This window comes from Carcharodon carcharias, chromosome 11, assembly GCF_017639515.1.
Source record: "Carcharodon carcharias isolate sCarCar2 chromosome 11, sCarCar2.pri, whole genome shotgun sequence".
In the NCBI taxonomy this organism is placed as follows: Eukaryota; Metazoa; Chordata; class Chondrichthyes; order Lamniformes; family Lamnidae; genus Carcharodon; species Carcharodon carcharias.
In genome coordinates, this window is record NC_054477.1 from 9,864,058 (window position 1) to 9,889,399 (window position 25,342).

General features: G+C 56.0%; 1 protein-coding gene across 7 annotated transcripts in view; it reads right to left on the reverse strand.

Annotated features, from left to right (window-relative positions):
* aamdc (adipogenesis associated, Mth938 domain containing) overlaps positions 1-25,342 on the reverse strand; it is a 123,496-nt gene that overhangs the window by 62,055 nt on the left and 36,099 nt on the right. The window contains exons 7-8 of one of the 7 annotated variants that reach the window (XR_005944408.1): positions 2,105-4,630; positions 1,901-2,016 (exon numbers count right to left, since the gene is read on the reverse strand). The exons of 3 other annotated variants lie outside the window; for them this stretch is intronic. Coding sequence is in view for 3 of the 4 variants with exons in the window: in XM_041198778.1 (XP_041054712.1) it covers positions 4,490-4,630 (141 nt within the window). In the remaining variant the exon portion in view is untranslated. Of the gene's footprint in view, positions 1-1,747; positions 4,631-25,342 lie in introns of those variants that run through there. 3 more of the 7 variants (XM_041198779.1, XM_041198780.1, XM_041198778.1) reach the window with 3 other exon arrangements.

Below are 25,342 nucleotides of genomic sequence, written 5' to 3' on the forward strand. Positions count from 1 at the left end.
TTCAGAAATCTGGAGTGCAAAGGGACTTGGGAGTCCTAGTCCAGGATTCTCTTAAGGTTAGCTTACATGTTGAGTCGATAGTTAGGAAGGCAAATGCAATGTTGGCATTTATTTTGAGAGGACTAGAATATAAAAGCAGGGATGTGCTGCTGAGGCTTGATAAGGCTCTGGTCAGACCACATTTAGAATATTGTGAGCAATTTTGGGCCCCTTATCTCAGGAAGGATGTTCTGGCCCTGGAGAGGAGGTTCACGAGAATGATCCCAGGAATGAAAGGCTTAACATATGAGGAACATTTGAGGACTCTGGGTCTATACTCGATGGAGTTTAGAAGGATGAGGGGGGATCTGATTGAAACTTACCGAATACTGAAAGGCCTGGATAGAGTGGACGTGGGGAAGATGTTTCCATTAGTAGGAGAGACTAGGACCTGAAGGCACAGCCTCAAAGTAAAGGGAAGAACTTTTAGAACAGAGATGAGAAGAAACTTCTTTAGCCAGAGAGTGGTGAATCTATGGAATTCATTGCCACAGATCATTGAGTGTATTTAAGACTGAGATAGATAGGTTCTTGATTCGTAAGAGGATAAAAAGGTTACGGGGAGAAGGCGGGAGAATGGGGTTGAGAAACTTAGCAGCCATGATTGAATGGCGGAGCAGACTCGATGGGCCGAATGGCCTGATTTCTGCTCCTTTGTCTTATGGTCTTATGTTTCATTTCAATAAAGGCACTATATAAGTTGTCGTTAATAACAATCTAGCAGTTTTATGGTCACTATTACTAATCATAGTTTTTAATCCAAATTTATTTAATTCAATATAAATACCATGGTGGAATTGAACTCAACTCCTCCAGTTATCTGGATTACAAGTCCAGTAATTTAACCACTATGCTACTATACTCAGTAATCTCATAGGATTTGACTCCTGATAACCTCAAAGCAACCAGGGTTCGGCAGTAAATTCTCTTTTGTTAACCACATCCCAAAAACAAATAAAAAATTGAATAAATGTCTCGAAGCAAGGGAAAAATGGAACAGGAACTGAACGATTGAAGACATTTTAGATAACTGACTGAAGGTTTTGATAAGAGCCACAGTATTAAGGAGGTTCTTCCAGAGAAGTAAAGGGGGCTGAAGGCTGCAATTTAAAGTCTTAACCTTCATCCACAAATCTATCCATGACTTCACCCCCTTTGTAACCTCCTTCATCCATTCCCATTACCGTTAGACCTCTGATTTTGACCTTCTGTACGCCACCACCAGTTCAGCACTTCCTCAGTCCTGCACTTGAGTGCCAGTGTGGGTTAGATGCTCAAGTTTTTGGAGTGGGACTTGCGAATGCAAAGCTTTCTGACTCTGAGGTGAGAACTGAGGCATGACTGACACTCGATGCCGCTGTGAGAGAACTCTGGGGCCAAAAGTCATAAAATGAAAACAAAATTGTGGTTTTATTTCCCTTACTTTCTTTTATCACTAATAGCTGAAAGTGTTCAAAGCATAGAAGCTGAGGGGGAATAAAGGCTCATTCACCATCAAGTCAACGTTAATCCAGTTGGCTAATGGAGTCTGTTCCCTGTCCAATCGGCTGCAGGATGGTCGGTGCACCTGGAGGACAGACCAATGGCGGAAGTGTGGAGGCAGGGCTTTGGTGGTGGAAGTTACGTGACGAAACTTCCAGGAAACTGCCCAGAGTTGTCAATCCTGTCACGTGACTACAAATTTATAAATAATCAAGAGGCCAAGTGAACACTGTCTGCCTTTATTACAGTTAATTCATAAGTACAGCTACAATTCCTTTCAATGTTTTATCGCTTTCCATGTCAGTGACAAAACATACTTTGACATAAAAAACATCAATTCCCATGTCCTACTATGAAAAGTGGCTCAGAGCTTTACATGCACCAATTCTGACGTCATTTTTAAAATAGAAAATTGCTTTGTATTACTTCCATGGAGAGCTGGCATAGATTCGATGGGCCAAATGTCCTCATTCTTGCTGTAAAAGGCTCTAATGGCTGTGTCAAAAAATAAAACGGATCCTCATTAGACATTCAGTGCATGCAGAATAAAAAGGTCTGGAGGAACTGCGAGAAAAAGGCCTACATTTTATATCGCACCTTTCAGGTCCTCAGGACATCCCAAATCACTTCACAGCCAATTAAGTTTTTGTTTAGAAGCGTAGTCACTGTTGTAATGAAGAAAACGTTGAAGCCATATTGTGCACAGCAAGCTCCCAGAAATATTAATGTCATAATTGTTCAGTTAATCTGTTATTTAGTGACATTGGATAAAAGGTGTATTACCTTGAATATCAGGAGAACTCTCATGCACTTCCTTAAGGATTGCCATAGGTTCCTTTACGTCTACCCAAGATGGTGCCTCTGACAGTGCAGCACTCCCTCAGTACTGCACTGGGCACATCAACCTGTATTGTGTGCTTAGAGACAAGAATGCTGCTACTAAGGTGATTCTCATAATTCATTAATTTATCATCCTCCTCGTGTAATATTATCCTCTTCCTCAAACAATGGACATGTGTTAGGATACAGTTCTATTGGCACACAGGTGCTCTATTACCTCAGCAAGATAAAAACCGGGCCTGTGAATTGCCTGGTGATGATCAATCATGAGGCCAACACAATACTATTGTTCTATTGCCCAGTCCTATCCTTACCAATACCTGAGTGGCTTCCCGTAGGTGAGGATTGGATTGCAATCAGGCAAGTGAACTCTGACTGATTTCCTCCCTCTCCATAGCTCAAAGCTCCCGGAACCAGGCACTGCGCTCTGTGCTGCTGCCCCAACTGAGGACAGCTAATTCCTGACAGAGGAAGTGATGGAACCTGTGACTTTCCTGGTCTTTAGGGCCAAGCCCCACACCAGGTACTGTACTTGCCCAGTCCACCATCAGAGGCCAAACAAATCATTTTGCAAATTTTAATTTCAAGAACATTGAATTTATATAGCACCTTTCACCACCTCGGGATGTTCCGAAAGGCCTTACCGTCAATTAAGTACTTTTGAAGTGTTGCAAATGTAGGAAATGCGGCAGCCAATTTGCACACAGCAAGGTCCCACAAACAGTGATAATGACCAGATAACGGTGAAATCGGACATGCAGGAGGGTAATAAATGAGATGGAATAACTTTTTGGAACCTCTATCCCACATGCTCGATAGAGTTCTCTTGAAGCCAGTAGTACTAAAAACAAAAAAATCAGGCAGTGCATACAACATGCGAGCACTGCATAGCGTGTCTCCCATTCATGTCCAATTTCACCTGTCTTGTTGGCGTTTCCTTTCTTTGTTCTTTCATGAGATGTGAGCATCGCTGACAAGGCCAACATTTGTTTACCATCCCCAAATGCCCTTGAACAGGGTGGCCTGCTAGCCCATTACTGGGGGTCTGGAATCACATGTAGGCCAGACCAGGTAAAAGTGGCAGATTTCCTTCCCTAAAGGATATTAGTGAACCAGATGGGTTTTTAAACAATAATTGATCACTAAGGGTGATTCAACAAGACTAGCTTTATATTCCAGATTTACTAATTGAATTTAAATTCCACCAGTTGCTGTGGTAGCATTTGAATCCATGTTCCCCAGAGCATTAGCTCAGGATTACTAGTCCAGTGACATTACCACGACGCCACCACCTCCCCTTGGAGGATGAATATTGGCCAGGAAGAGTAAACCACTGCTATCGATTCAATTCCAGCTGATCTAAAAGTGGTCTGACTCAGCAGAGTGTGGTTGCACATTCATCCCCACTTGCTGCCTGCTCATACTTCACAGGTACGTGGTGCATTTCAAGCCGATTGCAGGACCTGCTGGATAATGGGTACAAGTTTTAGGAAATCTTCAACAACACAAAAAAAAAGATCAACTTGAGGAATTATCACAAGGAAAAAAGCCAAAGGTACAATTTAAAATGATGCAGAGAAGGGACAGGACATTGAACATACAGCTCGGTGCAATTCCAGGATTGACCCACTCACACACAGTCACAAGGTTCACCATCGAAACTAGCATCCTGTAAACGGAAAACCAGCTCCATCACCCACTACTCGCGTTCCACTAGCACATGCCTGAAATAGGATCTCTGCACTCGGTTCCCTCATGTATACCCAATATGGGAAACCAAGTTACTCACAACTGATCAAACAGCGGGGAGGCCGCAAGGTCTCCCAAAGCTTGCTTTTGACAAAAAAGGAAACATTCCAAGTGCAACAAGCAAAAATTACTCTTCTGTTATCCCGCTTTGAATGACCAAACTACCAGCAGCCGACACAGAGACTAGAAAGTCCTGTTTTAAATGGGAATCGCTTTTATGTATTACAAGACATAATGTATTCACACCCTTTAAAGCCTTTTCTCTTCCTGTTTAAATAATTCAGACCACACACTGAAAAGAAAATGGCAATGAGGCCAAAGGAAGTCACACAGGGCTTAACATGTTGTCAGGGAACCTCCCATTGTTTGGCTTGTTGTTTTAACAAGTGGAATGGAAGACTCCTCCAACTCGTGCACCACGACTGGCCAACAAGTTGTACTCTCGCACTGCCTCCTCCGTCTGAAGGACTTTCACCTCTACCCCTTTCTTCTTAAGATACTCCAGCGTTCTCGAGGGAACCTTCAAAGGAGAAAAACAAACGAGAGAGAGAGAGAGAGAGAGAGAGAGAGAGGTCAAGGGTGAGAAACACCACCTTGGTTGGCCACTGAACCTTGACCCCCTAGTATTGGCCAGCTCCCATCCTAGCAATCAGGTGCGCATTGAGCGTCTCTCATGACTGGGCCTTCAGTACTTTGTCTGGAATGACTTCTTAAGTTAAAATGTTCCTTCTGGCACCTTTCCTGAACTTCATTTGTAATTGCTAAGATAAAAGCAAAACGCTGTGGAAGCTGGAAATCCGAAACAAAAACAAAAATACCTGGAAAAACTCAGCAGGTCTGGCAGCATCTGCAGAGAGGAACACAGTTAACGTTTCGAGTCCTCATGACCCTTCAACAGAACTAAGTAAAAATAGAAGAGAGGTGAAATATAAGCTGGTTTAAGTGGGGGGGGGGGTAATTAATATAGATTTTTCTTTTCCCACCTATTTCCATTATTTTTAAATGTATTTCCATCTATTGTTTTATCTCTACCATATAGCCTATTTCAATCCCTTCCCCCCACCCCACCCCCACTAGGGCTATCAGTACCTTGCTTGTCCTGCTTTCTACCCTTAATTGGCACATTCCTTAGATAATATCACCACCTTCAACACCTCTTTGTCCTTTTGTCTGTGACATCTTTTGGTTTATCTCCACCTATCACTGGCCCTCTAACCAGCTCTACTTGTCCCAACGCCACCACCACCCCCCCCCCCCCCCCCCCCCCCCACCCTCTTAAACCAGCTTATATTTCACCTCTCTTCTATTTTCCCTTAGTTCTGTTGAAGAGTCATTCGGACTCAAAACGTTAACTGTGTTCCACTCTGCCGATGCTGCCAGACCTGCTGAGTTTTTCCAGCTATTTTTGTTCTTGTTTTTCATTTGTAACTGGTTACTTTCATGGCTGCTGGCCCATTATCCTATATTACCTAGCAACAACAATTTGTATTTACCTAGTGTCTTTAACATAGTAAAACATTCCAAGGTACCTCACAGGAGTGTGATCAGACAAAACTTTACACAAAGACACTTGAGATATTTAGACAGATGAGTCAACAAAGTAGGTTTAGGAGCGTCTTAAAAGGAGACAGCATAAGATATAGGTGCTGCCATATGGCCCTTTGAGCCTCCTCTTCCATTCACAGAATATAATTACAAACATACATACAAATTAGGAGCAAGAGGAGGCCACTTGGCCCCTCGAGCCTGCTCCGCCATTCAATAAGATCATAACTGATCTGAATGTAACCTCAACCCCACATTCCTGCTTACCCCCAATAACCTTTCAGTCCCTTGTTAATCAAGAATCTATCTAGCTCTGCCTTAAAAATATTCAAAGACTCTGCTTCCACCGCCTTTCGAGGAAGAGAGTTCCAAAGACTCACGGCCTCAGGAGAGCCAGCACAGACATGATGGGCTGAATGGCCTCCTTATGCTGTAACAATGTGAAAAATGTGAAATCATTCGTTTTGGTAGGAAGAATAAAAAAGAAGCTTATTATCTAAATGGTGAGAGATTATAGACTTCTGAGATTCAGAGGGATCTGGGCTTCCTAGTGCATGAATCACAAAAGGTTAGTATGCAGGTACAGCAGGTAATTAGGAAAACTAATAGAATGTTATCATTTATTGTGAGGGGAATTGGTTACAAAAGTAAGGAGGTTATGCTTCACTTATACAGGGCATTGGTGAGACCACATCTGGACTACTGTGTACAGTACGTGTCTTCTTATTTAAAGAATGATGTAAATGTATTAGAAGGTTTCCCAGACTAATACCAGGAATGGGCGGATTGTCTTATGAGGAAAGGCTGGACAGGTTAGGCTTGTATCCACTGGAATTTAGAAGGGTGAGAGGCATCTTAATTGGGGGTCTTGACAGGGTGGATGTGGAGAGGATGTTTCCTCTTGTTGGAAAATCTAGAACGAAGGATCGCTGTTCAAAAATAAGGGGTCGCACATTTTAGAGAGAGATGAGGAAAAACTTTTTCTGAGGAGCAACTCACATTCTGCCACTCCCCCACCCTCTCCCCACATCTATGTAGATTCCTCCTTTTCAGATATTTAGGAAATTTACCCATTTTCCAGCACTTGGCCCGTAGTCATGGAGGTTACAGGACTTCAGGTGCATGTCCAGACACCTTCTCAATAGTTGAGGGTTTCTGGCTCCACTATCCTTTTAGGCAGTGAGTTCCAGACTCCTACCACCCTCTGGGTGAAACACCTTTTCCTCATATCCCCTCGAATCCTCCTACCAATCACTTTAAATCTATGCCCCCCTTGTCACTGTCCCTGAGGAATCTGCATCTCAGAGTCATAAAGACAGAGGAGGCCATTCAACCCATCAAGCCCATGCTGAGGCGTGGGACAAGATTCATTACACATCCCCTGCCAGAGCTCTCCATTTCTATCTATGCACACGTATTTGCATAATTCAAAGGGTCTTGCAACTTCCAAAGTGGTTCTGATGCATTGTTTCTTGTGTGAGCTCATCACACAAGATCTGGCACTTGGATCGATTCGGTGAAGGAAATTAAGAGAAACGGTTTTGATCTTGCAAAGTTTGTCTGCGCCTCTCCCTGGAGCTTACTTCCAGGCTGGTAACTGCCAGCTGTTATATTACACCGCCAGCCATTATTTGTGAGCAATCGGAACACTTAATGCTCACTGGCAAGTTGACTACAAAGGCATCACCGTTCAATCATTCAAGGCGCATAGCCGCACGTGCACTTTCACCACACAAGAGTCGCTGGATAGACAGCTATCAGCAGTGAGAACCCTGCCTAATCTTCCCTAATATTGAGTCTGGGGTGCTGAAATCTGCTGTAGGCATCAGGAATCCGTTCCCTGCCAGCCCTGTGACAAAACTGTTAGCCATGGCTCAGTGCGTAGCACTCTCACCTCTTGAGTCAGGAGGCTGTGGGTTCCTGAGAGTTGAGCATGGAATATGGTTTGCCACATCCCGCTTGAGGGGGTGCTGCACTATCGGAGGTGCTGTTTTACGGATGATGGGTTAAATTGAGACCCTGTCTGCCTTCTCAGGTGGGCATAAAAGATTCTTTGGCACTTTTACGAAGAGCAGGGGAGCTTTCCTTGGTATTCTGGGGCAATATTTATCCCACAACCCACATCACAAAATTAAATAATCTGATCTTTATCACAATAGCTCTGCTGGCTTATGCTGTTAATGGGAAATGGAAGGAGAGTCAGGCGATCAGTCAATGAGATCCAATTATGAAACACTAAAATTTTACTATTAACTCTAAATAAATGTTAATTTACTGTTACTTCAGTCTGCACACTGTACCATGTATTAAAGAGAACCAGTATCCCTGTCATTAGCCCTTTTACAAATCGTAATGATTGTCTCTTTACTTAATTTAAAAAGTCAAGTGGGTTAAGTAATGACTCAGTAAAGCAACAATGGCTCTTCTAGAGGGAAAAAAACAGCTTCTCCTCTGACTGCAGAGCTCCTTCAGTAGAGATCCTCACACAGAGCGGCGCTCACTCTGCGCTCACTCTGACAGTGCGGCACTCCCTCAGCGCTCGCTCTGACAGTGCGGCACTCCCTCAGCGCTCGCTCTGACAGTGCGGCACTCCCTCAGTGCTCGCTCTCCCACAGTGTGGCACTCCCTCAGTGCTCGCTCTGACAGTGCGGCGCTCCCTCAGCGCTCGCTCTCCCGCAGTGCGGCGCTCCCTCAGCGCTCGCTCTCCCACAGTGCGGCGCCCCCTCAGGGCTCGCTCTCCCACAGTGCGGCGCTCCCACAGCGCTCGCTCTCCCACAGTGCGGCGCTACCTCTGCGTTCGCTCCGACAGTGCGGCGCTCCCTCTGCGCTCGCTCCGACAGTGCGGCGCTCCCTCAGCGCTCCCTCTGACAGTGCGGCACTCCCTCAGCGCATGCTCTCCCACAGTGCGGCACTCCCTCAGCGCTCGCTCTCCCACAGTGCGGCACTCCCTCAGCGCTCGCTCTGACAGTGCGGCGCCCCCTCAGCGCTCGCTCTCCCACAGTGCAGCGCTCCCTCAGCGCTCGCTATGACAGTGCGGCGCCCCCTCAGCGCTCGCTATGACAGTGTGGCACTCCCTCAGCGCTCGCTCTCCCACAGTGCGGCGCTCCCTCAGCGCTCGCTCTCCCACAGTGCGGCGCTCCCTCAGCGCTCGCTCTGACAGTGCGGCGCCCCCTCAGCGCTCGCTCTCCCAGAGTGCGGCGCTCCCTCAGCGCTCGCTATGACAGTGCGGCGCCCCCTCAGCGCTCGCTATGACAGAGCGGCGCTCCCTCAGCGCTCGCTCTCCCACAGTGCGGCGCTACCTCAGCGCTCGCTCTCCCACAGTGCGGCGCTCCCTCAGCGCTCGGTCTGACAGTGCGGCGCTCCCTCAGCGCTCGCTCTGACAGTGCGGCGCTCCCACAGCGCTCGCTCTGACAGTGCGGCGCTCCCACAGCGCTCGCTCTGACAGTGCGGCGCTCCCTCAGCGCTCGCTCTGACAGTGCGGCGCTCCCTCAGCGCTCTCTCTGACAGTGCGGCGCTCCCTCAGCGCTCACTCTGACAGTGCGGCGCTCCCTCAGCGCTCGCTCTCCCGCAGTGCGGCGCCCCCTCAGGGCTCGCTCTCCCACAGTGCGGCGCTCCCACAGCGCTCGCTCTCCCACAGTGCGGCGCTACCTCTGCGTTCGCTCCGACAGTGCGGCGCTCCCTCTGCGCTCGCTCCGACAGTGCGGCGCTCCCTCAGCGCTCCCTCTGACAGTGCGGCGCTCCCTAAGCGCTCCCTCTGACAGTGCGGCACTCCCTCAGCGCATGCTCTCCCACAGTGCGGCGCTCCCTAAGCGCTCCCTCTGACAGTGCGGCACTCCCTCAGCGCATGCTCTCCCACAGTGCGGCACTCCCTCAGCGCTCGCTCTCCCACAGTGCGGCACTCCCTCAGCGCTCGCTCTGACAGTGCGGCGCCCCCTCAGCGCTCGCTCTCCCACAGTGCAGCGCTCCCTCAGCGCTCGCTATGACAGTGCGGCGCCCCCTCAGCGCTCGCTATGACAGTGTGGCACTTCCTCAGCGCTCGCTCTCCCACAGTGCGGCGCTCCCTCAGCGCTCGCTCTCCCACAGTGCGGCGCTCCCTCAGCGCTCGCTCTGACAGTGCGGCGCCCCCTCAGCGCTCGCTCTCCCAGAGTGCGGCGCTCCCTCAGCGCTCGCTATGACAGTGCGGCGCCCCCTCAGCGCTCGCTATGACAGTGCGGCGCTCCCTCAGCGCTCGCTCTCCCACAGTGCGGTGCTACCTCAGCGCTCGCTCTCCCACAGTGCGGCGCTCCCTCAGCGCTCGGTCTGACAGTGCGGCGCTCCCTCAGCGCTCGCTCTGACAGTGCGGCGCTCCCACAGCGCTCGCTCTGACAGTGCGGCGCTCCCACAGCGCTCGCTCTGACAGTGCGGCGCTCCCACAGCGCTCGCTCTGACAGTGCGGCGCTCCCTCAGCGCTCGCTCTGACAGTGCGGCGCTCCCTCAGCGCTCGCTCTGACAGTGCGGCGCTCCCTCAGCGCTCGCTCTGACAGTGCGGCGCTCCCTCAGCGCTCGCTCTGACAGTGCGGCGCTCCCTCAGCGCTCGCTCTCCCACAGTGCGGAGCTCCCTCAGCGCTCGCTCTCCCACAGTGCGGCGCTCCCTCAGCGCTCGCTCTCCCACAGTGCGGCGCTCCCTCAGCGCTCGCTCTCCCACAGTGCGGCGCTCCCTCAGCGCTCGCTCTCCCACAGTGCGGCGCTCCCTCAGCGCTCGCTCTCCCACAGTGCGGCGCTCCCTCAGCGCTCGCTCTGACAGTGCGGCGCCCCCTCAGCGCTCGCTCTCCCACAGTGCAGCGCTCCCTCAGCGCTCGCTATGACAGTGCGGCGCCCCCTCAGCGCTCGCTATGACAGTGTGGCACTCCCTCAGCGCTCGCTCTCCCACAGTGCGGCGCTCCCTCAGCGCTCGCTCTCCCACAGTGCGGCGCTCCCTCAGCGCTCGCTCTGACAGTGCGGCGCCCCCTCAGCGCTCGCTCTCCCAGAGTGCGGCGCTCCCTCAGCGCTCGCTATGACAGTGCGGCGCCCCCTCAGCGCTCGCTATGACAGTGCGGCGCTCCCTCAGCGCTCGCTCTCCCACAGTGCGGCGCTACCTCAGCGCTCGCTCTCCCACAGTGCGGCGCTCCCTCAGCGCTCGGTCTGACAGTGCGGCGCTCCCTCAGCGCTCGCTCTGACAGTGCGGCGCTCCCACAGCGCTCGCTCTGACAGTGCGGCGCTCCCACAGCGCTCGCTCTGACAGTGCGGCGCTCCCTCAGCGCTCGCTCTGACAGTGCGGCGCTCCCTCAGCGCTCACTCTGACAGTGCGGCGCTCCCTCAGCGCTCACTCTGACAGTGCGGCGCTCCCTCAGCGCTCGCTCTCCCGCAGTGCGGCGCTCCCTCAGCGCTCGCTCTCCCGCAGTGCGCCGCTCCCTCAGCGCTCGCTCTCCCGCAGTGCGGCGCCCCCTCAGGGCTCGCTCTCCCACAGTGCGGCGCTCCCACAGCGCTCGCTCTCCCACAGTGCGGCGCTACCTCTGCGTTCGCTCCGACAGTGCGGCGCTCCCTCTGCGCTCGCTCCGACAGTGCGGCGCTCCCTCAGCGCTCCCTCTGACAGTGCGGCGCTCCCTAAGCGCTCCCTCTGACAGTGCGGCACTCCCTCAGCGCATGCTCTCCCACAGTGCGGCGCTCCCTAAGCGCTCCCTCTGACAGTGCGGCACTCCCTCAGCGCATGCTCTCCCACAGTGCGGCACTCCCTCAGCGCTCGCTCTCCCACAGTGCGGCACTCCCTCAGCGCTCGCTCTGACAGTGCGGCGCCCCCTCAGCGCTCGCTCTCCCACAGTGCAGCGCTCCCTCAGCGCTCGCTATGACAGTGCGGCGCCCCCTCAGCGCTCGCTATGACAGTGTGGCACTCCCTCAGCGCTCGCTCTCCCACAGTGCGGCGCTCCCTCAGCGCTCGCTCTCCCACAGTGCGGCGCTCCCTCAGCGCTCGCTCTGACAGTGCGGCGCCCCCTCAGCGCTCGCTCTCCCAGAGTGCGGCGCTCCCTCAGCGCTCGCTATGACAGTGCGGCGCCCCCTCAGCGCTCGCTATGACAGTGCGGCGCTCCCTCAGCGCTCGCTCTCCCACAGTGCGGCGCTACCTCAGCGCTCGCTCTCCCACAGTGCGGCGCTCCCTCAGCGCTCGGTCTGACAGTGCGGCGCTCCCTCAGCGCTCGCTCTGACAGTGCGGCGCTCCCACAGCGCTCGCTCTGACAGTGCGGCGCTCCCTCAGCGCTCGCTCTGACAGTGCGGCGCTCCCTCAGCGCTCGCTCTGACAGTGCGGCGCTCCCTCAGCGCTCGCTCTGACAGTGCGGCGCTCCCTCAGCGCTCGCTCTGACAGTGCGGCGCTCCCTCAGCGCTCGCTCTGACAGTGCGGCGCTCCCTCAGCGCTCGCTCTGACAGTGCGGCGCTCCCTCAGCGCTCGCTATGACAGTGCGGCGCTCCCTCAGCGCTCGCTCTCCCACAGTGCGGCGCTCCCTCAGCGCTCGCTCTCCCACAGTGCGGCGCTCCCTCAGCGCTCGCTCTCCCACAGTGAGGCGCTCCCTCAGCGCTCGCTCTCCCACAGTGCGGCGCTCCCTCAGCGCTCGCTCTCCCACAGTGCGGCGCTCCCTCAGCGCTCGCTCTCCCACAGTGCGGCGCTCCCTCAGCGCTCGCTCTCCCACAGTGCGGCGCTCCCTCAGCGCTCGCTCTCCCACAGTGCGGCGCTCCCTCAGCGCTCGCTCTCCCACAGTGCGGCGCTCCCTCAGCGCTCGCTCTCCCACAGTGCGGCGCTCCCTCAGCGCTCGCTCTCCCACAGTGCGGCGCTCCCTCAGCGCTCGCTCTCCCACAGTGCGGCGCTCCCTCAGCGCTCGCTCTCCCACAGTGCGGCGCTCCCTCAGCGCTCGCTCTCCCACAGTGCGGCGCTCCCTCAGCGCTCGCTCTCCCACAGTGCGGCGCTCCCTCAGCGCTCGCTCTCCCACAGTGCGGCGCTCCCTCAGCGCTCGCTCTCCCACAGTGCGGCGCTCCCTCAGCGCTCGCTCTCCCACAGTGCGGCGCTCCCTCAGCGCTCGCTCTCCCACAGTGCGGCGCACCCTCAGCGCTCGCTCTCCCACAGTGCGGCGCACCCTCAGCGCTCGCTCTCCCACAGTGCGGCGCTCCCTCAGCGCTCGCTCTCCCACAGTGCGGCGCTCCCTCAGCGCTCGCTCTGACAGTGCGGCGCTCCCTCAGCGCTCGCTCTGACAGTGCGGCGCTCCCTCAGCGCTCGCTCTGACAGTGCGGCGCTCCCTCAGCGCTCGCTCTCCCACAGTGCGGAGCTCCCTCAGCGCTCGCTCTCCCACAGTGCGGCGCTCCCTCAGCGCTCGCTCTCCCACAGTGCGGCGCTCCCTCAGCGCTCGCTCTCCCACAGTGCGGCGCTCCCTCAGCGCTCGCTCTCCCACAGTGCGGCGCTCCCTCAGCGCTCGCTCTCCCACAGTGCGGCGCTCCCTCAGCGCTCGCTCTGACAGTGCGGCGCCCCCTCAGCGCTCGCTCTCCCACAGTGCAGCGCTCCCTCAGCGCTCGCTATGACAGTGCGGCGCCCCCTCAGCGCTCGCTATGACAGTGTGGCACTCCCTCAGCGCTCGCTCTCCCACAGTGCGGCGCTCCCTCAGCGCTCGCTCTCCCACAGTGCGGCGCTCCCTCAGCGCTCGCTCTGACAGTGCGGCGCCCCCTCAGCGCTCGCTCTCCCAGAGTGCGGCGCTCCCTCAGCGCTCGCTATGACAGTGCGGCGCCCCCTCAGCGCTCGCTATGACAGTGCGGCGCTCCCTCAGCGCTCGCTCTCCCACAGTGCGGCGCTACCTCAGCGCTCGCTCTCCCACAGTGCGGCGCTCCCTCAGCGCTCGGTCTGACAGTGCGGCGCTCCCTCAGCGCTCGCTCTGACAGTGCGGCGCTCCCACAGCGCTCGCTCTGACAGTGCGGCGCTCCCACAGCGCTCGCTCTGACAGTGCGGCGCTCCCTCAGCGCTCGCTCTGACAGTGCGGCGCTCCCTCAGCGCTCACTCTGACAGTGCGGCGCTCCCTCAGCGCTCACTCTGACAGTGCGGCGCTCCCTCAGCGCTCGCTCTCCCGCAGTGCGGCGCTCCCTCAGCGCTCGCTCTCCCGCAGTGCGCCGCTCCCTCAGCGCTCGCTCTCCCGCAGTGCGGCGCCCCCTCAGGGCTCGCTCTCCCACAGTGCGGCGCTCCCACAGCGCTCGCTCTCCCACAGTGCTGCGCTACCTCTGCGTTCGCTCCGACAGTGCGGCGCTCCCTCTGCGCTCGCTCCGACAGTGCGGCGCTCCCTCAGCGCTCCCTCCGACAGTGCGGCGCTCCCTAAGCGCTCCCTCTGACAGTGCGGCACTCCCTCAGCGCATGCTCTCCCACAGTGCGGCGCTCCCTAAGCGCTCCCTCTGACAGTGCGGCACTCCCTCAGCGCATGCTCTCCCACAGTGCGGCACTCCCTCAGCGCTCGCTCTCCCACAGTGCGGCACTCCCTCAGCGCTCGCTCTGACAGTGCGGCGCCCCCTCAGCGCTCGCTCTCCCACAGTGCAGCGCTCCCTCAGCGCTCGCTATGACAGTGCGGCGCCCCCTCAGCGCTCGCTATGACAGTGTGGCACTCCCTCAGCGCTCGCTCTCCCACAGTGCGGCGCTCCCTCAGCGCTCGCTCTCCCACAGTGCGGCGCTCCCTCAGCGCTCGCTCTGACAGTGCGGCGCCCCCTCAGCGCTCGCTCTCCCAGAGTGCGGCGCTCCCTCAGCGCTCGCTATGACAGTGCGGCGCCCCCTCAGCGCTCGCTATGACAGTGCGGCGCTGCCTCAGCGCTCGCTCTCCCACAGTGCGGCGCTACCTCAGCGCTCGCTCTCCCACAGTGCGGCGCTCCCTCAGCGCTCGGTCTGACAGTGCGGCGCTCCCTCAGCGCTCGCTCTGACAGTGCGGCGCTCCCACAGCGCTCGCTCTGACAGTGCGGCGCTCCCTCAGCGCTCGCTCTGACAGTGCGGCGCTCCCTCAGCGCTCGCTCTGACAGTGCGGCGCTCCCTCAGCGCTCGCTCTGACAGTGCGGCGCTCCCTCAGCGCTCGCTCTGACAGTGCGGCGCTCCCTCAGCGCTCGCTCTGACAGTGCGGCGCTCCCTCAGCGCTCGCTCTGACAGTGCGGCGCTCCCTCAGCGCTCGCTATGACAGTGCGGCGCTCCCTCAGCGCTCGCTCTCCCACAGTGCGGCGCTCCCTCAGCGCTCGCTCTCCCACAGTGCGGCGCTCCCTCAGCGCTCGCTCTCCCACAGTGAGGCGCTCCCTCAGCGCTCGCTCTCCCACAGTGCGGCGCTCCCTCAGCGCTCGCTCTCCCACAGTGCGGCGCTCCCTCAGCGCTCGCTCTCCCACAGTGCGGCGCTCCCTCAGCGCTCGCTCTCCCACAGTGCGGCGCTCCCTCAGCGCTCGCTCTCCCACAGTGCGGCGCTCCCTCAGCGCTCGCTCTCCCACAGTGCGGCGCTCCCTCAGCGCTCGCTCTCCCACAGTGCGGCGCTCCCTCAGCGCTCGCTCTCCCACAGTGCGGCGCTCCCTCAGCGCTCGCTCTCCCACAGTGCGGCGCTCCCTCAGCGCTCGCTCTCCCACAGTGCGGCGCTCCCTCAGCGCTCGCTCTCCCACAGTGCGGCGCTCCCTCAGCGCTCGCTCTCCCACAGTGCGGCGCTCCCTCAGCGCTCGCTCTCCCACAGTGCGGCGCTCCCTCAGCGCTCGCTCTCCCACAGTGCGGCGCTCCCTCAGCGCTCGCTCTCCCACAGTGCGGCGCTCCCTCAGCGCTCGCTCTCCCACAGTGCGGCGCACCCTCAGCGCTCGCTCTCCCACAGTGCGGCGCTCCCTCAGCGCTCGCTCTCCCACAGTGCGGCGCTCCCTCAGCGCGCGCTCTCCCACAGTGCGGCGCTCCCTCAGCGCTCGCTCTCCCACAGTGCGGCGCTCCCTCAGCGCTCGCTCTCCCACAGTGCGGCGCTCCCTCAGCTCTCGCTCTCCCACAGTGCGGCGCTCCCTCAGCTCTCGCTCTCCACAGTGCGGCGCTCCCTCAGCGCTCGCTCTGACAGTGCGGCGCTCCCTCAGCGCTCGCTCTGACAGTGCGGCGCTCCCTCAGCGCTCGCTCTGACAGTGCGGCGCTCCCTCAGCGCTCGCTCTGACAGTGCGGCGCTCCCTCAGCGCTCGCTCTGACAGTGCGGCGCTCCCTCAGCGCTCGCTCTCCCACAGTGCGGCGCTCCCTCAGCGCTCGCTCTGACAGTGCGGCGCTCCCTCAGCGCTCGCTCTCCCACAGTGCGGCGCTCCCTCAGCGCTCGCTCTCCCACAGTGCGGCGCTCCCTCAGCGCTCGCTCTCCCACAGTGCGGCGCTCCCTCAGCGCTCGGTCTGACAGTGCGGCGCTCCCTCAGCGCTCGGTCTGACAGTGCGGCGCTCCCTCAGCGCTCGCTCTGACAGTGCGGCGCTCCCTCAGCGCTCGCTCTGACAGTGCGGCGCTCCCTCAGCGCTCGCTCTCCCACAGTGCGGCGCTCCCTCAGCGCTCGCTCTGACAGTGCGGCGCTCCCTCAGCGCTCGCTCTGACAGTGCGGCGCTCCCTCAGCGCTCGCTCTGACAGTGCGGCGCTCCCTCAGCGCTCGCTCTGACAGTGCGGCGCTCCCTCAGCGCTCGCTCTGACAGTGCGGCGCTCCCTCCGCGCTCGCTCTGACAGTGCGGCGCTCCCTCAGCGCTCGCTCTGACAGTGCGGCGCTCCCTCAGCGCTCGCTCTCCCACAGTGCGGCGCTCCCTCAGCGCTCGCTCTGGCAGTGCGGCGCTCCCTCAGCGCTCGCTCTGGCAGTGCGGCGCTCCCTCAGCGCTCGCTCTGGCAGTGCGGCACTCCCTCAGCGCTCGCTCTGGCAGTGCGGCACTCCCTCAGCGCTCGCTCTGGCAGTGCGGCACTCCCTCAGCGCTCGCTCTGGCAGTGCGGCACTCCCTCAGCGCTCGCTCTGGCAGTGCGGCACTCCCTCAGCGCTCGCTCTGGCAGTGCGGCACTCCCTCAGCGCTCGCTCTGGCAGTGCGGCACTCCCTCAGCGCTCGCTCTGGCAGTGCGGCACTCCCTCAGCGCTCGCTCTGGCAGTGCGGCACTCCCTCAGCGCTCGCTCTGGCAGTGCGGCACTCCCTCAGCGCTCGCTCTGGCAGTGCGGCACTCCCTCAGCGCTCGCTCTGGCAGTGCGGCACTCCCTCAGCGCTCGCTCTGGCAGTGCGGCACTCCCTCAGCGCTCGCTCTGGCAGTGCGGCACTCCCTCAGCGCTCGCTCTGGCAGTGCGGCACTCCCTCAGCGCTCGCTCTGGCAGTGCGGCACTCCCTCAGCGCTCGCTCTGGCAGTGCGGCACTCCCTCAGCGCTCGCTCTGGCAGTGCGGCACTCCCTCAGCGCTCGCTCTGGCAGTGCGGCACTCCCTCAGCGCTCGCTCTGGCAGTGCGGCACTCCCTCAGCGCTCGCTCTGGCAGTGCGGCACTCCCTCAGCGCTCGCTCTGGCAGTGCGGCACTCCCTCAGCGCTCGCTCTGGCAGTGCGGCACTCCCTCAGCGCTCGCTCTGGCAGTGCGGCACTCCCTCAGCGCTCGCTCTGGCAGTGCGGCACTCCCTCAGCGCTCGCTCTGGCAGTGCGGCACTCCCTCAGCGCTCGCTCTGGCAGTGCGGCACTCCCTCAGCGCTCGCTCTGGCAGTGCGGCACTCCCTCAGCGCTCGCTCTGGCAGTGCGGCACTCCCTCAGCGCTCGCTCTGGCAGTGCGGCACTCCCTCAGCGCTCGCTCTGGCAGTGCGGCACTCCCTCAGCGCTCGCTCTGGCAGTGCGGCACTCCCTCAGCGCTCGCTCTGGCAGTGCGGCACTCCCTCAGCGCTCGCTCTGGCAGTGCGGCACTCCCTCAGCGCTCGCTCTGGCAGTGCGGCACTCCCTCAGCGCTCGCTCTGGCAGTGCGGCACTCCCTCAGCGCTCGCTCTGGCAGTGCGGCACTCCCTCAGCGCTCGCTCTGGCAGTGCGGCACTCCCTCAGCGCTCGCTCTGGCAGTGCGGCACTCCCTCAGCGCTCGCTCTGGCAGTGCGGCACTCCCTCAGCGCTCGCTCTGGCAGTGCGGCACTCCCTCAGCGCTCGCTCTGGCAGTGCGGCACTCCCTCAGCGCTCGCTCTGGCAGTGCGGCACTCCCTCAGCGCTCGCTCTGGCAGTGCGGCACTCCCTCAGCGCTCGCTCTGGCAGTGCGGCACTCCCTCAGCGCTCGCTCTGGCAGTGCGGCACTCCCTCAGCGCTCGCTCTGGCAGTGCGGCACTCCCTCAGCGCTCGCTCTGGCAGTGCGGCACTCCCTCAGCGCTCGCTCTGGCAGTGCGGCACTCCCTCAGCGCTCGCTCTGGCAGTGCGGCACTCCCTCAGCGCTCGCTCTGGCAGTGCGGCACTCCCTCAGCGCTCGCTCTGGCAGTGCGGCACTCCCTCAGCGCTCGCTCTGGCAGTGCGGCACTCCCTCAGCGCTCGCTCTGGCAGTGCGGCACTCCCTCAGCGCTCGCTCTGGCAGTGCGGCACTCCCTCAGCGCTCGCTCTGGCAGTGCGGCACTCCCTCAGCGCTCGCTCTGGCAGTGCGGCACTCCCTCAGCGCTCGCTCTGGCAGTGCGGCACTCCCTCAGCGCTCGCTCTGGCAGTGCGGCACTCCCTCAGCGCTCGCTCTGGCAGTGCGGCACTCCCTCAGCGCTCGCTCTGGCAGTGCGGCACTCCCTCAGCCCTCGCTCCGACACTGCGGCGCTCCCTCAGCACTTGGTCTCCAACAGGTGTGGAGAGGTTGAGGAGGGCAGGGAGGAGGATTCGGATAGGATTTTTCAGGTGGCAGAGTTCCCCACCCTGTATTCCTGCTGATGTCAGCTAATCCGCAGCCATTTAATGTTTGTCAGGGTGTTAATTGGTTCAGAGTGAGAGCTCCACCCCTGTCTGGGGAAGAAGTCCCATCTCAGTGAACTCCTGGCCAATCAGATTGGCTGGCAGCTCTGTAGGCCCAGCAGCGCCAGGTTCTAGCGGTGGCCACTGCTGGGACTACAGGCTGTTCCCAAAGAAGAGGAGCTAATGGAAGCCAGACTGAAGGCAAGTCTAGGGCATTGATGGAGCCTGGCTGATAGGCCCCGGCGAGGGATACGGAGGGAGAGGGCAGCGGGCATGGTGCGGGTGGGAAGGGTTAAAAGGAGGGGTATGAACGTTCGGGGCAGGGTACCTCTGGTGGGCACAGGGTACACCCAAAGTAAGTTCCCTCCCCACCACTTGCGCATCACCAGCCCACGCAGTAAAAGCTGTCTGGATACCCACTTGGATGAGACCCTGCTGCCCTGTGTAAAATAGCGGCAGGGGTGAGATGAGGTACTTCAGTGGCCATTTGCTGGCCACTTATGGACCTCTATAGTCCCGAACGTGGGTGGGCTACCTGACACCTCCTCCTCTCCCTGTAAAATGGGACACTGGTCGAGATGGTCGGGTAGGCCACGTGCTAGATTTTACAATCTCCCCCCACCCTGTCCACCTTAAAATGCACCAACAGGGGAACCACATAAGTGAGCCTGGAGTTTGAGGAGGGACAGTGTAATAGGGACAGTCTTAAGGCGGTAGCTGGCAAGAGCAGAGGGGCTGAGTTGGGTTTTGTTTTTTAAGGCTGGGGCGTGATGAGGGCAGGGTTTGAAAGGAAAGCGGACAGGGCAGATGAGAGGGAACCAGGAAAAGGAAGCCTTGCATTTACGTGGTGCCTTTCACAATCTCAGGATGCCCCAAAGCCCCTCACAGCCAATTAAGTTATTTTTGAAGTATCATCACTGTTGTAATGTAGGAAACGTGGCAGCCAATTTGCTCACAGGAAGCTCCCACAAACAGCTACGAGATAAATGACTAGATAAACTGCTTTGTTTTAATTCATGTCTATTAGTCCTGATGAAGAGTCATACAGACCCGAAACTGTCTTCCTCTCTGCAGATGCTGTCAGACCTGCTGAGTTTTTCCAGCTATTTCTGTTTTTCTTTCAGATTTCCAGCATCCGCAGTATTTTGCTTTTATCTTGTGTTTAATTTTAATTCGTGTTGGTTCATGGATAATCGTTGGCCGGTTCACAGGGGAGAACTCCTTTGCTTTTCCTTGAATGGGTGAGCAGTTTGGGCCTATACTCATTGGAGTTTAGAAGAATGAGAGGCGATCTCAATCGAACATAGAAGATTCTGCAGGAGGCTTGACAGGGTGGACGCTGAGATGATGTTTCCCTTCGTGGGGAGATCTAGAACTAGGTGGGGGGCCACAGTTTCAAAATGAAGGATCTTCCGTTTAAGATGGAGATGTGGAAGAATTTCTTCTCTCAAAGGTTTATTAGTCTTTGTAAATCTCTTCCCCAGAGAGCAGTGGAGGCTGGGTCTTTGAATACATTCAAGGCTGAGTTAGACGGATTTGTGATTGACAAGGGAGGTCAAGGGATTTAGGGTGGGGGACAGACAGGAAAGTGGAGTTAAGGCCACATTCAGATCAGCCATGATCCTACTGACTGGCAGAGCAGACTCGAAGGGCCGAATGGCCTATTCCTGCTATTATTTCTTATGACCTTATATTATGAATAGTGCTGTGGGATCTTAGGTTCTGTTACAAAGCTTGGCGAAATCTGAAAAACCGTTCACAAAGCACAGGGCTCATCTTTTACTCCACAAGAAAGACTGGGTTGAAAAGAGTAGAAACAATTACATTTGAATTCAGATTCTACGCAGACCCAAGCGTGTTACTGGCTTCAGGTGGCTAATGCTGCCATCATGTGGTGACCCATCTCAACTGCAGCCTCCTTGATGAGCCGCCATTTTTGACTCAGGACAGTCATAGAAATACAGAATGTCAGAGAGTTGGGACTTGTTAGATTTTGAGACTGCATTTATGAACTAGGATGGTTCATCTCTCAATTTTATCTGATGTTTTATTGCCACATTTTAATTCCAAAACCTCTAATTTAATTAAACAATACAGCCTTTTCCCTTTACATTCGCCATCAGTATATTAAGGAGGGGAGTGATGTGCTTCCCCAAACTTGGATGTTTTTATCTGCAATCAGTGCAGGGGTTGTGTCTTGACCATTCCCTTCCAAGATTCTTCTGTCCTTGAGGACAGTAGAGATTAGAAATCCACTGGGAGTATCCCATTAGATTGGAAAATAGCTAATATAACTCCTTTATTCAAAAAGGGAGGGAGACAGAAAGCAGGAATCTACAGGCCAGTTAGCTTAACATCTGTAATAGGGAAAATGTTAGAAGCAATTATTAAAATGTTATAGCAGGGCACTTAGATAAATTCAAGGTAATCAGGCATAGTCAACTTCATTTTGAGAGAGGGAAATAATGGTTTAACCAATTTATTGGAACTATTTTTTATTCATTCATGGGATGTGGGCTTCACTGGCTGGGCCAGCATTTATTGCCCATCCCTAGTTGCCCTTGAGAAGGTGGTGGTGAGCTGCATTCTTGAGCCACTGCAGTCCATGTGGTGTAGGTACACCGACAGTGCTGTTAGGGAGGGAGTTCCAGGCTTTTGACCCAGCGACAATGAAGGAATGGTGATATATTTCCAAGTCAGGATAGTGGGTGACTTGGAGGGGAACTTCCATGTGGTTGTGTTCCCATCTATCTGGTGCCCTTGTCATTCTAGGTGGTAGTGATCGTGGGTTCAGAAGGTGTTTTCTAAGAAGCTTTGGTGAATTCCTGAAGTGCATCTTGTAGATGGTACACACTGCTGCTACTGTGCATTGGTGGTGGAGAGAGTGAATGTTTGTAGATGTGGTGCCAATCAAGTGGGCTGCTTTGTGCTGGATGGTGTCAAGCTTCTTCAGTGTTGTGGGAGCTGAACGCACCCAGGCAATTGGAGAGTATTCCATCACACTCCTGACTTGTGGCTCGTAGATGGTGGACAGGCTTTGGGGAGTCAGGAGGTGAGTTACTCTCTGCAGGATTCCTAGCCTCTGACCTGCTCTTGTAGCCACAGCATTTATATGGCTAGTCCAGTTCAGGTTCTGGTAAATGGTAACCCCCCCAGGATGTTGACGGTGCGAGATTCAGTGATGGTAATGCCAATGGGACATCAAGGGGCGATGGTTAGGCTCTCCCTTGTTGAAGATAGTTATTGCTTGGCAGTTGTGCGGCATGAATGTTACTTACCACTTGTCAGCCCAAGCCTGGATATTGTTCAGGTCTTGCTGCATTTGGACATGGACCGCTTCAGTATCTGAGAATCATGAATGGTGCCGAACATTGCGCAATCATCAACGAACATCCCCACTTCTGACCTTATGATAGAAGGAAGGTCATTAATGAAGCAGCTGAAGATGGTTGGGCCTAGGACACTACCCTGAGGAACTCCTGCAGTGATACCCTGGAGCTGAGATGACTGACCTCCAACAACCACAACCATCTTCCTTTGTGCTGGGTATGACTCCAACCAGCGGAGAGTTTTCACCCTGATTCCCATTGTCTCCAGTTTAGCTAGGGCTCCTTGATGCCACACCCTGTCAAATGCTGCCTTGATGTCAAGGGCAGTCACTCTCACCTCAACTCGGGAGTTCAGCTCTTTTGTCCATGTTTGAATCAAGGCTGTAATGAGATCAGCTCAGTGGCCCTTGTGGAACCCAAGCTTAGCAGCTTATTGCTAAGCAAGTGCCACTTAATAGCACTGTTGATGACTGCTTCCATTACTTTACTGATGAGACAGTAATCAGCTGGGCTGGATTTGTCCTGCTTTTTGTGTGCAGGACAAATTCCTGGGCAATTTGCCAGCGTTGTAGCTATACTGGAACAGCTTGGCTAGGGGCACGGCAAGTTTTAGAGCACAAGTCTTCAGTCCTATGGCCGGAATATTCTCCAGTGCCTTCAGCTGTTTCTTGATATCACGTGGACTGATCTGAATTGGCTGAAGACTGGCACCTGTGATGCAGAGGACCTCTGGATGAGGCCAAGATGGATCATCCAGGGGAGGGGGTTGCATTGTCACTGGATTGGTAATCCAGAGACCCTAGGTAATGCTCTGGGGACCTGGGTTCGAATCCCACATTGGCAGATGGTGAAATTTGAATTCAATAAAAATCTGGAATTAAAAGTCTGACGATGACCATGAAACCATTGCCGATTGTCGCAAAAAACCCATCTAAACGTCCTTTAGGGAAGGAAATCTGCCGCCCTTACCTGGTCTGACCTACATGTGACTCTAGACCCCACACCAATGTTGTTGGCTCTTAAATGCTCTCAAGGGCAATGGATGGGCAATAAATGCTGGCCTAGCCAACAATGCCCGCGTTCCAAGAAGGAATAAATAAAATAAAATGTGTTGGGCTCCCCCATCATTGAGGATGGGGATATTTGTGGAGCCTCCTCCTCCAGAGAGTTGTTTAATTGTCCAACACCATTCACGACTGGATGTGGCAAGACTGCGGAGCTTGGAATTGCTTAGCTCTGTCTATCACTTGCTGCTTATGCTGTTTGGCATGCAAGTAGCCCTGTGTTGTAGCTTTACTAGGTTGGCGCCTCATTTTTAGGGATGACTGGTGCTGCTCCTGGCATGCCCTCCTGCACTCTCCATTGAGCCAGGGCTGATCCGCTGGCTTGGTGGGGAGTGGGGATGATAGTGGGGTAGAGCAGTGCCCCCCATGAGGGGCAGGTAGTGCTCTTAAGAGTTGGGTAGATGGGTTGTTTGGAGGTTTGTGCACTCTCTCTGCTGTCTTAACCTCACTTTGGCACGTTCGCAGTGAGGTCTCTTGATGTTGTCGGTACCTTCCCGAATCAGCCTTCTCCATTTTGACTGGCCAAAAGCCAGGGGGTGGAATTTTCCGGTCCCGCCGAAGTCAATGGACTTTCGAACAGCTCGCCGCATTTTACAGCCCTGTCTCTACCATGACGCGGCTGCAGAATTCTGCCCAGGGTCTACCATGAGTTAGCGGATATGACTGACCTCTTCAGGGATGCTTTGAGGACATCCCCAAGGCTTTTCCCTTGTCCTTCTGGGAGTCTGCTGCTGCAGCCGAGTTCAGAGTCGAGCAGCTGCTTCAGAAGTCTGGTGTCGGGCATACAAACACCATGTCCTACCAGTGGAGCTGGTTTGGAGTGATTAGCGTCTTGATGCTGGGCATGTCGGCTTGGGAGAGTTCACTGCTGTTAGACTGGCTTTTCTTGCCACTGGATTTGGAGGATCTTGCAATGGCACCGCTAGTAACCATGAGCAGCACCTAGGGAGATCCTCTGGTACCATGAAATGAATTCTAAGGCAGAAAAATCATCTGGGAGATGAGATGATTGGGGGTATAAGCAATTTTTCTTTTCCGCACAAAAGAGGCAGATATGGAATGTTTCACCACACGAATCAAAGGGATCCTTTGGCTCAGTGGTAGCATGTCCATCTCAGAGACAGGAGGTGCAGGGCTTGAGCCCAGCTCCAGGCAGTTCTAGCAACTAGAGATCAGAGTACCAGCTCAATTTATGGAGGGACATTGGGCTGGATTTTACCAGTCCTTTGGGGATGGGTTTAGGAAGTGAGAACGGGGCCATAAAATGGTGGGTGCATGTCATTTTCTGCCACCCTGCCATTTTATGAGCAGAGGGTGAGGGGGTGGTGTGGACATGAAATTGCTCAATTAAAAGCCTCTTCCCACCACCCTCTCACTTTACCAGTGGGGGCAAGGAAGGAGGATGACCTTACCGCCCAGGGCTCAGTTGACCCAAGTAAGTGGCCAATTAAGGGCTACTTCCCTCAACCTCTGGCATTTCACCAGCAGTGGGTAGACACCCCACCATGCGGGGAGACCGGCAGCCTTCCTATGGGCTTGGTGGGATGGGGGTGAAGGCCTTTCTATTTGGGCTCTCTCTACCCCTATCATGGCAAAGGCCACCCCGCTGCAATTCCACCCCCCTCCTCCCCAACCAACTGACTAGCACCAACCTTCCCAGACCCCACTCATTTCAGGTGGGAAATGTGGTGCGCTTCCATTGTGCCCTCGTCTTCCTGGCACCACTCCCAGTGGCACTGCTGAGCTGCCAGCCCCTGTTTGGCCAGCAGATCTTGGGTGGTCATCTTTTAAAAAGGCAGTGGCCCCCCCCACGGTAACTAATTAATTTCCCGACGCTTGAAAAATTGCGGCCGGGGTTCCGGCAAACGGTCGCTCCCAGTTCTCCAGCCAGTCATCGGGACACCCACTGTGGCAGCAAAATTCTGTCCTACGAGTGGGATTCAGGCATCAAGTGCTATTTGTGTCTATGGCCGCTCCATTGTATGGTTTGCGAGAGCCTATAAAACCCTCCTGTCATATAGGACTAACCATCACCCACCGGCTGGTATAAAGATGGTTATGTCCATTGAAGGAGCTTCCATGTCACGGCCTGTTAGACTGTTAATTAGCCTACAGGTCTTTCCACTACACACTATCCTCCAAGGGAAGCTTGCAAAGACATGAAGATGATGATCACGCCACACTGTGAGTCTGCTAGTCAGACATAAATTCTTCCATCCCTTCCCCTGCAAAATGGTGCAAAGATACTAAAACAAAAACCGCAACATTTAAGAGTGAATTAGATAAACTCCAGGAAGAAAAGTATTAGGGATGAGAATAAATAGCACAAATGCAGAGTCAAAATGACTGAAAGGTCATACCTCCCTGCTGAAATCTTTATGATTCTCTGTTA